The following is an 11898-nucleotide window of genomic DNA, read 5'->3' on the forward strand; positions in this document are numbered from 1 at the left end:
CTATAACCACGCGCTGCTTGGTTGATCTTTTATTTTGAAAGGCCGATTCCTGACGTCATCGCAACCAGGAAGTACCGGGTTCACAAGGACAGCAGCAGCTGCGTGCTGTGCCGTCTGTCGAAACTGTAAGTCAGTAAACGTCGGGCTGTTTAATTTACTTATCGATCTGAAAACGATTGATTTCTGACGTTAAAGACCTCTCCTGCAGACGGAGGCCTCCAGCTCGGCTCTTGAACAGTCTTTGTTCCACACGTACAGCAGCTTAAACATGTGACAGTAGCACTGAATTCACTAACACTTCGCCTGTGTGTGTGAAGGGCATGGCGGGGGCCGTGGGGCTGTGGACTCTTCGGACCCTGCGCCCCAGGAACCTGGCCGCGACCTCAGCCAGGTTCCCGGTCCAGGTGGAATCCGTCCTCCCGCTGGCTTCATGTCTTCCGTGCACGCCGTGGAGGACCTCTCCTGTCAGGGCGCTGCATCTCTGCTCCGCCGTGTGTGCAGGACACAACAAGTGGTCAAAGGTGAAACACATCAAGGGACCTAAAGATGATGCGCGGGGCAGGATGTTTATGAAGTTTGGCATGATGATCAAGTTAGCTGTGAAAGGTGAGACAAGAACTCGCTCAAAGACAAGGAAATCATGCATTTCAATCACAGCTGGTGTGTTTTCTTGTCAGCTATCGCTAATTTCAATTTTGTTTTGACATGCAGAGGGTGGATCCAACCCAGACATGAATGTAAACTTAGCCCAGGTACTGGACCAGTGCAGAAGCAAGAACATGCCCAAAGCGTCCATAGAGGCTGCAATCAAGAATGCGGTAGGTCGCCAACACACTGCCTCAGACCAGCGGGTGAAACATGATTTCAAAAAACAACACGAAGCGTCTTAGTGGACCAGCAAAAGCCACGTGAAAAGCTTAAATATGCCTCGGCACAGATTCTCATTCCTGTCTTTTCCCCTGGCTCTGCAGGAAAAGGCTAAACCAATGTCCCAGTACATATTTGAAGCTCGGGGGCCTGGTGGATGTCTGCTGCTCATGGAGGTCTTGACTGACAACCACTCACGCAGCCTGCAGGAAATTAAACGCCTGCTTATCAGGAACGGGTCAGGACCGGCTTCTTATTACTCTACTGTATATCTGAAATACTCAAACGCAGACATGTCATGTGTTTTCACCACACTACTGATGCTTAATCCTGAGTGTTAGGCATTGTTAAGGAGTGTAATACCTCTGGCACTTAAATAATGGTGAAGCAAACACCACTAGTTGTACACAAATACTGTTTAACTGGTCTGAAAGGAATACCTGAAAGTATACTCATACATTCAGTAAAAGATACCAAATAAGAAGAAATACCCATAAGTGGTGTATGCATTTAAACAGAAGGATCACTTCATATAGTTTAATGTAGGCTCATGTTGTCACAGAGGTGTAATTCTGCACTCATCCACAGAGGGATGCTGTCAGACGGAGCACGCAACAACTTCAACAAGAGGGGGTTGGTGGTGGTGCCAGGCAAGAACATCTCGACGGAGCGAGCTCTGGAGCTGGCCATTGAGGTGGGAGCCGAAGACGTCCAAGAGGCTGAGGATGAGGAGGAGCAGCCCATCCTGCAGGTCAGACATGAAGAGGCATCTTTTCTAAGGAGAATATTTGTCTTGGTTTTGGGGATTTATGTATACATGGCTTCCTCCACATTAATGTGTTTTAATGCACACAAATCCAGATATAAAGAAATATGTGGCTGAAGCGGAAGGAACCATCTGATTGGCCAAAGATATGACCCGTTGAGAAACATGCATTTGTGAATTGGGTCTCAGGAAACCTACACACAAATGCGGTGATGTTCACACATGACAAGCAGTCATGTGATGAATATTGCAACATATATGTACATGTGTTTGTGTATTTCTGCTTCATCTATTTAAATTAAGAAATATTTGTGTGTGCATCAAAAACATTTGTGAAACCTTTCCCTAATACTTCCATCTGTTCCTGTCTCCTCAGTTTATTTGTGACTTGACGGACGTGAGGAAAGTGCGGGCCTCATTGGAGGAGCTGGGGATGCAGATTACGTCTGCCGGGTTGGAGTTTGTTCCACGCACCCTCTTGTCTCTAAACCAGGATCAGCTGGATGTGGCTTCGAGGCTAATAGAACTCCTCCATGACTTTCCAGACATAGTTCGAGTGTGGGACAACATCCAGGTGGACAGCTGAGTCTGCTTCCTGGTGGACAGTGAATATCTATTATGTGGAATATTTGATTTTGCAGAGAAATGACACGTCACCAGATGCCCTGTACTGCTCGTCATTATCATTATTGAAATATAAGTGTGTTTTTTCTGTATGGGAAAAAAACTTGGAGCTGGACAGCTGGACTCAAGCATGTTTTGCTTGTACTAGTTGAGAACAAGGATCAGAAAATAAAATAATTTAAAGGTCCCCTCTAGACAATAAGATAACTTCTCTGTCATAATCCAAAATCTATGAATATGCAAATATGTTTTTCATATGGAGGTTTGAAGATTTCACATGACACGAGCGGAAGTTTTGAACTGGACCATGGTTAGCTGAAAAGTGGTTGTGATGTCACAAAATCATGCTCATCTCAGATATAAAGTGTCAAACTCTGCAGGTGCATCATTCTGCACAGTGAAGCTAAAAAAAATCAAAGTGAAGAAACAAGAAGCAAAGAACATTTTTTGGGTCGAGGGGACTCGACGCAGTTATCGCTGAAGGTTAGTGCTGAAGGACATTTTGAGCCAATGTCATCACAGGTCATTACCCCCTCATATTACTGTAGTGTCAACATTGCAGTCAATAAGATCCCCCCATCAACAGTATGCATGCAACATATCGAGCGAACATTGTTCCTTTAGCCACCAACTTATTTTTTTTTACACCGCAGTGTCATGTATGTCACAGCCTGAACTACATTTTAGACCCACTCCACCAAACTGAATCGCATACAGGAACACTGAAATGGTAATATGATGTTAACGGCGAAGTCCAGTGTAATGGCTCGGAGGCCATTTGCTCAGTTTATCAATGCTCGTCTTCGATTTCCCAGCCACTTCCTCTCAGCTATAGCATGGCATTGATTGGTTTCCAGTGTTGGCGAATGTTGCGCGGCAACATGCGAGCTGCAGGCCAGTCCTCTGCCCTGTGCCAGAGTGGAGAGTTCAACATTGACGTCCGATTGAAAGAAGTTCATTTGATTTGCCTCAATATGAACCATGAAAAGGGAGAGTGAATGTTCTTGAAAACACTCCAAAAAAGTGTCTGGAAGGATGGACATTTGAGTCATGGCTGCCTAGTGGTCAAGACCAAGAAGGATCTGACATTCTGGTTTCAAATCAGGTATGTTGTGTTTTATTTACCGTCACCTTGACCGACTAGTGAGAGCAGAGATGTAATTGCTGCATTCCCAATGCAGCAACACTCTGTGAGACAAGTATTGAGACTATCCAGTATTCAAGTGCAGAGTATTTTTGGGAGGGGCACAGTTAGATTGGCATTCTGGGAAATCAGAGCAGGGAGGAATTTGGGGAGGAGGGGGTTGTCACTGAGTACTTCCTTTTTTGCATTCATATTGAGATTTTCCAAGGCAAATATAAGTCCAATATAGCAAGAAAATTACATCATGAGCACAGCAATGTAGCTAACAGTGTTACTGTTACTGAATAATTGCAGTAATAGTAGTAGTAGGCTGAATATTTCTAGAAAATAAAAAGGCAGGAAAAAAACTGCAAAATGAGAACAAAGAAACGAAAAACAAAGATTTCTTAGGATCTCTTTGGCCTAAATATAAATACAAATATGTTTCCTGTCACCATAGGCCATCAGAGCTCCATGTCTGACTCTGACCTTATGAAGAGTGGGGGACCAGCCAGCAGGGGCCCTGAATGCCACTCGCCTCCAACTCCAAGGATGGAGCTGCTTAGCCCCTCCAAGGTGAAGGACCGCTCTCAGAACGTCACAGAGAAGGTCACGCAGGTACGGGGTCGAGAGCCTCACAAGAGCTCAGTCTCTGGCTGGCCGAGAGCGAAGAAGTCCCAAATTAGAGAGCTCAAAATGAACAAACTTGGGCATTCACCACCAAATTTCAAGTGAAAAATCTGTGACTGTAACGTTGCATGATGCATTCACTGTTTTCCAGGTTCAGTCCATCAACAATGAGCTCACATTAGTCATGTTTTGATTTCTAACAAAAAAAGAGACTTCCAGGAAGACCACGATTAATTAACCCACAAGTGGAAAAATCAGTAGGTGGTTTGGTGGCTGGATGTTTTCCTTCTGGGTGTGAAAAGCAAAGTTACATTGAGCCACAGTTCAATTCAGACCTACTGTTGTCACTGTTGGAGCCCTGGGGCTCCGCATTCTGCATCACTGCCTCTGTGGGATGATGTGTGGTGGATAGAAAACAAAAGCAAGGAAAGTTTTTTGTAACGACCCGTGACCTTGCTGCATGGGGTTACTTGTTGATTCCTGAGTGTCCATCTGATGGTCTGTCTATTTTTCTATTTACTTATTTATCTACCTGATAGATATATGTGTTTGCAAGGTTAATGAGATTCAGCAGGGCAGCAAATATTAATTTGAAACTGGGCTAAAGAGAATACGAGTACTGTGGCAGCACATGAACTCAGTTATGTGACTGTGACGCCCAACTCATCATTACAGCGCCCCAGCCCACCAGCACCCTGCACTCAGTCAGCTCTTGCATGTCTGATTACAGCACACTATTGCTTTAGCTTCCTCCTAAAGATATATTTTTACTACCTGGATGTGATCTTTATTCAAGTCTTGCCTCCGCTGAGTCACCAATGACAGGATGGTCAAGGATTTGTTGGACCTACAAGGTCGCAAAACCAGAGCATGCAGCTTCCACAGAGAACTTGGTCAAAACAGTACGTCTTCTAGAAAGGTCTGTTGGTTAGAAATTAGTTCAGAGAGAAAGAGTCTTGAAAATACTGGGGGGGGGGGTTGTTGTCAGGGAATGCACTTCAAAGCAAAAGATTAGATCTGTTTTGTGTCAAAGTGAGAAGAGTTTGGTTAATGTAAGAGTATTTGTTTGCCTTCTGGAAAAGGGAATTGTTTTCCCAAAATCCATTAAAATTGCACTAAACATTAAGCAAGGAAGATACATAATTGAATGAATGTTAAAAGTAAGTACTGATATGGGAGAATGATGCATTTTTTATGCTTAGGTGCTTTCTTTGGAGTCTGATGTACTGCCTGAATACAAACTCCAGGTGCCAGAGACAACATGGTGGATCTTGCTTCACTACAGCCCCTTCAAGGCGTGTTGGGACTGGATTATTCTCCTCCTGGTCCTCTACACAGCTGTTTTCACTCCATACTCGGCTGCCTTCCTCTTAGATGAACACGGGGATTTACATCAAAGGAGTTGTGGCTACACGTGTAACCCTCTGAATGTGGCGGACCTTTTGGTGGACGTGCTGTTTATTGTTGATATAGTCATCAACCTTCGCACGACATATGTGGATCACAACGATGAGGTGGTCACACAGCCGAGCCGGATAGCCAAGCACTATATCAAAGGCTGGTTCCCAATTGATCTGTTCGCAGCGATCCCTTTTGACCTTCTCATTTTCAGATCTGGCTCTGACGAGGTAAGAACTTTGCCCCTATATTACAAACATTTATTCAAAAGCAACCCAGTTTACATTGTTTATATTGATTCTAAAATTACTTTGAAGGAGGACCTGTTTCATAATTGTACTGTCCTCAGGTGTGAAGCTCTCTAAAGCTACTGTTAATTGAATGGCTATTTCCCTGCTTAACATCCTCTTCCCTGTTGTTAATGGACACCAAAGATGGCAACCTTAACAAGCCTGCTGAAAACAGCACGGCTGCTGCGATTGGTCCGCGTGGCAAGAAAGCTGGACCGATATTCTGAATATGGGGCTGCTGTCCTCTTCTTGCTTATGTGCACCTTTGTGCTCATTGCCCATTGGCTTGCCTGCATTTGGTACGCCATTGGTTTTGTGGAGAGGCCGTACACGGAGACCGGTTGGTTGGACAACCTGGCTGAGCAGCTGGGCAAGTCATACAACGACAGCGACTCCAGCTCTGGTCCGTCAGTCAAAGACAAGTACGTCACTGCACTTTACTTCACCTTGAGCAGCTTGACGAGTGTGGGCTTCGGTAATGTCTCTCCAAACACCAACTCAGAGAAGATCTTCTCCATCTGTGTCATGGTCATTGGCTGTGAGTTGTACAACACTGCAAGGGACTGTTAAACACTGTATGAAAATTATTGGGGTGGTTATTGAAATAAGAGTGTTCATTGTTTTGTTCTTTATTTTTGCATTTGATCTTATTTCTATAAATTCAGTCCCCCTTTATGACCACCCCTTCCTCATAATTTTCATATAGTCCTTACTGTACGAAACATGAACTCTGCCCATTTCCACAACTAGCCAATATTGCAATTGACATGCCACAATCACCAGGACCTTGTTGTAATCTTGATGTTCTCATGCTCCTTCTCAGCTCTCATGTATGCAAGCATATTTGGGAATGTGTCAGCCATCATCCAGCGACTGTATTCCGGTACAACCCGGTACCATACCCAGATGTTGCGAGTCAAAGAGTTCATTCGATTCCACCAAATCCCAGGTAGCCTTCGCCAAAGGCTGGAGGAGTATTTTCAGCATGCCTGGTCCTACACAAATGGCATTGACATGAATGCTGTAAGTAAAAAGTGACACAATTGAGTGTTATTGTATTCGTCAGAAGTCCTACTTTTGTTTTTCATTATCCCTGTTTTTTTGTTTTTTTTTAATCTTGTTGCTGATATGTTGATGATCTTTTCTTCCCATATTCAGGTGTTGAAGGGATTTCCAGAGTCTTTGCAGGCAGATATCTGTTTGCACTTGAACAGATCTCTGCTACAGAACTGCAAGGCTTTCCATGGAGGCAGTCAAGCCTGTCTGCGCGCATTGGGTATGAGGTTCAAGACAGTCCACGCTCCTCCAGGAGATAACCTGATCCACTATGGAGACATCCTGGACTCTCTCTTCTTCATCTCACGTGGTTCCATTCAGGTCATCAGGGATGATGTGGTGGTTGCCATATTAGGTAATTCCATCCAACCACAGGGGATTTGATTGTGGTCACCTCAAAACATCATCTACTTGAATAAAAAATATTAATGCTGTTGCAGAAAAGAATGACATCTTTGGGGAACCAATACACCTGTATGATGAGCCAGGGAAGTCCAATTCAGATGTCCACACTATCACCTACTGTGACTTGCACCGCATACTGAGGGATGACCTGCTGGAGGTCCTCGATATCTACCCCAGCTTTGCGGACAACTTCTGGAGGAACCTGGAGATAACTTTTGACCTCAGAGATGTATGTTGGCAGTTGATTGCTGGAAAAAAATGTACATCTTGACAATTTGAATGTCAGATGTTTCCTCATTGACACATAAAATATTTTACCATATTTCATTAGTATTAGCGTTCCTCCTAGAAGAAAAAAGTAGAGACACTTGTCCTTGAATGGAACTACTGCTAGTATTGTTTAGGTACTGGTGGCTTAAAACCCTCTTGGTAGTCTAGGGGTTCATGTGCAGACCATGAACCGCAGCATACCTGGTTTGCATCAGGCTGGAGACCTTTGTTGCATGTCATTCTCCATCATCTCACTACTGTCGACTGTCTAATAAATTAGACTAATTTAGAAATTGTATATGATACTGTTGTTTCTGTGTTCATCAGGCCGACCAAGTACCACCAATGATAACAACCGATGACTCTGGTGACGACTTTGTTTATCGCCAAAAGCCAAGACACAGGATCCACTCCCTGGACTGCAGAATCAGACCAGGTGAGATATCTGGTATCAGTCAGGCTGCCAATCTTTTGCATACATGGCCCTGCAAAGATTAAATTGTCATGCGTTAAGAGATGGTCTGCTCGGTCATCAGTATGATAGGTCTGTTAGTAAGAGATACAAAGGCATAATTTGAACCTTACTGGACAAGAAGTCAATAGAGTTGGTCAGTGTGTTAGTGCTGTATTTGATATTTGTATTATTTGATATTTGTATTTGTATTTTTTTTTTTACCGGTGTCTAATCATGTTCACAGTTTTGAATGCCCATTAATGGATTGTTGACCTGTTGTTCAACCCCCGTTGTAGCCATTCTAGGTTCTGGATTCTTGACACCCTGAATGTGGTCAAAATAAAAGTGTAATTGAATGCCTTCATGTGAACAGATGGAATTGATCATGAAGACTCGTACCCCCTTCAGTCCTTCCGTTATCGTCACTCACCTCCTCGGGCCCACTGGGATGACCACTGTAGCTGCGGATCCCCGTGTTCCCAGTCAAGTGAAGACCTGGCTAAACCTCTTGCCCACAGTGCCAAAGTAGAGCTTTACTCTTCAGAAGATGCCAGACGGGACTACTCCCCCTCAGTAGTGCAGCTGCTACCCCCGAGTGGCCCCACAGTGGGGAGAGAACCAGTGTTGGACCTCGGCCACCAAGGTAGATGGATATGAGTCTTGCATTGCGCTGTAAAGAAATACAGGATGTGTTTGTCCAGTGTTTTGAAGTTTCAAATATGCTATAATTAACCACAGATGTTTATGTTGCATAGTAGACTGAGGCTTCAATGTTAAAAGTAGCTTATGGAGTTTACATTGGGTGTATGCAGCACCCATACATACACATTGAATTTAATTCTTGCTTTAAAACATTGCTCTACAGCACCTCTTGTGGTCAAAACTCAACATGCTTTTAATATATTGTATTTCTGTTCATATCTTCGAACACTTTGGACATTCCCATTTCTTAAATGGTTAATATGTTCACCACTTTCTTGTCTTTATATTTTTCTCAGCTTCATCTTTGAATGTCCCAGGAATGTATCGATACTGGCCAGACCGACAGTCACCACAGCTTTCCAGTCGTGCCTGGCGATCTTCCTCTGTTCGCAACTCATACCATCCACCACCATTCACAGAAGAACGGCCCAGTGAGCTAGAGTCTCGACTTGAGGTTTTACATTCACAGCTCAACAGGTGAATTTAATGATGCTCTCAGCTTGTTTCGATACTGTCGCTTAGGCAGAACATAAGCAGTGGGTAACTCAGAAAGTGTTGAGATGAAGACAGTTTTGACTAGAACCTGTCTGGAAGGTAGAGGTTCATTAAAGATGCAATGTGCTGTCCTGTATTAGGGTTATGGTAGCAGGGCAAGTGTAGCAGTGGACAAAATGTTTCCTTTGGCTCCTCCTGATGAATTCTCAAAGTGCTTTTAGGTCTCCTTGGATGTATTCTAGGTTCTAAAATTACCAAACCTCAATGCAGAGGAGGAACAACTTGATGTTGAGGCCACTTTTCTCTCATCAAGTATCACAATTGAGGCCAATGCTTGTGAGCAGTGGTGAGGTTTGAAAGAAGGCTCTTGGATACTGTTTCTGATATAACTGATCGTTTAACCATAGAAGTCTCTGCAATTCTCATCGTCTCTTATTTCCACCAGACTGGAGACTCGCATGACAGCCGACATCAACGTTATTCTGCAGCTCCTCCAGAGGCAGATTGCTCCTGTACCTCCTGCTTACAGCACTGTATCGTCTAGTACCCTCCCTACTGACTCACCTGGCATGTATGGAACTGGGACACCAGTGCTGCACAGCATGTACCCCATTTCTACCATACAGGTGGACAGCAGGGCACCAACACAGGTACAGAATAATACCAAATGATACAGTGAAACTTGTAGAGAAATTATTAGTCACTGTGTAAGCTGCTAACAGAGATCCATTTCTAACATTTTACTTAAGAAACAAAATGTAAAAGTATGGGGATTCTTTACTCTAGAGCTCTACCCAGACGGACCTAAAATTCACCCAGAAGTCCCAGGAGTCAATGTCCAGTGGTATCCATGTGACTGTGGCGTCAGATGACACCATGTTCATGGCCGTCACCCCCGAAACCGAGACCCATACAGGGTTGACTCCGCAGCTGCCCCAGCCATCAGTACAATCCTCCCTCATTGAGAATCCCAGGCTGTGCGGCAGCCCCCGCTACCCATCACTGCCGGGGAACCTGGACATCACCTCAGGACTGACTGAGATCCAGAAACATCTCTCAGACCCTGTGCTGCCTGTCACCTGAAGACCTTCAGTCAAAAAGTTTTCCTGGCAACCAACGTGACTTTGATAATCCGCTACTTACAGACTTTTTGAGGAGACATATAACTAGTCCAACAATCAGGTATCATAACACATTTGGACAGCGAGTAGTGTCTCAGAATCAGATAGTGGGCTATGAGAACTTCCATTTATTGTGTCGACACAAGATTACACTCAGTCAATTGAGATTGCAACACAGTTACTTTTTAAAGGTCAACTGCTAATTTACAGTATGTGCAGATTAAGTGTGCACAAATTTTCTCGACATCGTGTTCTTTTTTATGTCTTTTGTTCCATCCCAGTCCAGTACATTTTGTGGGTGCCATCTGTGTTTTGTCACATTTAATCCTGAGTAACTGTTGTCCTACCTGACCAGTGCAGAGCTTCTGTGCCAACATTGGATTTGTGAGGCCATTGCTGATATTGTTTAAGAAACTATGATAACATTATATGGGCTGATACTCATTTTTAATAAAAATGAACATTCATCACATAAGTGTTTTGGATTAGGATCAGTTGAATTTGGTTGGTAAGAAATGTACACTGTGGGACAATTTTCTATTAAAATAATAATAATCTTAGTAATTTTGTCAGTGCTCTCTGGTGCTTAAATTATGTTATGGCAACATTTTTCTTAATTACAGCAAACATATCTCTGACATTTATGTACTGTACCTTCTACTTAATGTTTTGCTGACATAGCTGCCACTCCATTGGACCTGATCTGTCACAAGGGTGGGTTTTGGACCCAAGTGCAGAACCACCACAACTCGGATATATTTTATATCAACTTCAATCTCAACTTGGCCGGTCCAGATAAGCAGCAACAATACAGAGTCTCTATCAGTGCACAGTGAATCAGACACAGGCAGGCAAAGATTCAGGACATACAGTCTCAGGCAAACCAAAATCCAGGAAGCGAAAAGCAAGACTTGTGGTCAGGGACCAAAAGGCTAAGGTGTTTACCGGGAAACAGGCAGGTTCAGTAACTGGAGATCAGTCCATGAGAAATTGCTGAAGAGCCTTGCATTAGAACAATGACAGTCTGGCAAAGAGTAAGTGTGGCAGACCAGCTTATATACTGCACTGATTGCTATGAGTCTCAGGTGTGCAATCAGGTGAAGGCACCAGTGAGCAGACGAGGAAACAATGGCAGCAGGTCAGAGAACCGAATATACTGTGACATGATCTGGCCCTGAGTTGTGAAAATTAAAAATTAATCTATGAACAAGTGGTTTTCTGAATTTATGTCCAGCAAATAATCACACATGACCCCATATTGAAACACCTGCAACCTCTTCAATCCCAATGTTGTATTTGTCATCCTAATCGCAACATCACAACAGGGCTCACGGCATTCATGAGACAATGTCGCATTTCCAGGCTGTTTGACAGTGACTATGAATAAAATAACTGGTGCTCAAATAAAAAAAAATCTGTATTATGGTCAATTAATACGTGCTGTTGTCATGTAATAAATAAAAGTTGGGATGTGTAAAACAAATGAAACAGATGTGATACATTGCCAGTCCTTCTTCACATAATGCTCAATTGGAAACAATACAAAGACAATATATGAATGTTTATTCTAAATGTGATGCAGCAACATGGTTCAAACAAGTTGTGACAGGAGCAACTAAAGACTGGGAAAGTTGTGGAATGCTCCAAAAACACCTGTTTGGAACATTCCACAGGTAAACAGGTTGATTGGTAACAGG

At 43.5% G+C, this 11898-nt stretch overlaps 2 protein-coding genes across 2 annotated transcripts; both read left to right on the forward strand.

Annotated features, from left to right (window-relative positions):
- Positions 1-66: 66 nt before the first annotated feature.
- taco1 (translational activator of mitochondrially encoded cytochrome c oxidase I) lies at positions 67-2480 on the forward strand. Its single transcript, XM_076760142.1, has 6 exons — positions 67-125; positions 318-606; positions 712-818; positions 972-1105; positions 1456-1618; positions 2010-2480. The coding sequence occupies exons 2-6, from the start codon at positions 321-323 to the stop codon at positions 2217-2219; spliced, it is 900 nt and encodes a 299-aa protein (XP_076616257.1). The 5' UTR covers positions 67-125; positions 318-320; the 3' UTR covers positions 2220-2480.
- A 1439-nt stretch (positions 2481-3919) lies between these two features.
- On the forward strand, positions 3920-11621 carry kcnh6b (potassium voltage-gated channel, subfamily H (eag-related), member 6b). The gene is made up of 11 exons (XM_076760032.1): positions 3920-3998; positions 5213-5638; positions 5843-6236; positions 6522-6721; positions 6857-7109; positions 7195-7388; positions 7757-7865; positions 8257-8526; positions 8882-9062; positions 9526-9730; positions 9867-11621. Exons 1-11 carry the CDS (start codon positions 3933-3935, stop codon positions 10161-10163), a joined length of 2595 nt encoding a protein of 864 aa, XP_076616147.1. The 5' UTR covers positions 3920-3932; the 3' UTR covers positions 10164-11621.
- Positions 11622-11898: the final 277 nt, after the last annotated feature.

The sequence above is a fragment of the Chaetodon auriga genome, chromosome 20, assembly GCF_051107435.1.
Source record: "Chaetodon auriga isolate fChaAug3 chromosome 20, fChaAug3.hap1, whole genome shotgun sequence".
Lineage (NCBI taxonomy): Eukaryota > Metazoa > Chordata > Actinopteri > Chaetodontiformes > Chaetodontidae > Chaetodon > Chaetodon auriga.

Coding starts and splice junctions, on each gene's coding strand:
- kcnh6b (XM_076760032.1), top strand. CDS start 3,933: ATGGAGCTGCTTAGCCCCTCCAAGGTGAAGGACCGCTCTCAGAACGTC. Junction 5,639..5,842: donor TCAGATCTGGCTCTGACGAG/GTAAGAACTTTG, acceptor TGGACACCAAAG/ATGGCAACCTTAACAAGCCT. Junction 6,237..6,521: donor CTGTGTCATGGTCATTGGCT/GTGAGTTGTACA, acceptor GCTCCTTCTCAG/CTCTCATGTATGCAAGCATA.
- taco1 (XM_076760142.1), top strand. CDS start 321: ATGGCGGGGGCCGTGGGGCTGTGGACTCTTCGGACCCTGCGCCCCAGG. Junction 819..971: donor AGGCTGCAATCAAGAATGCG/GTAGGTCGCCAA, acceptor CTGGCTCTGCAG/GAAAAGGCTAAACCAATGTC. Junction 1,106..1,455: donor CGCCTGCTTATCAGGAACGG/GTCAGGACCGGC, acceptor ACTCATCCACAG/AGGGATGCTGTCAGACGGAG.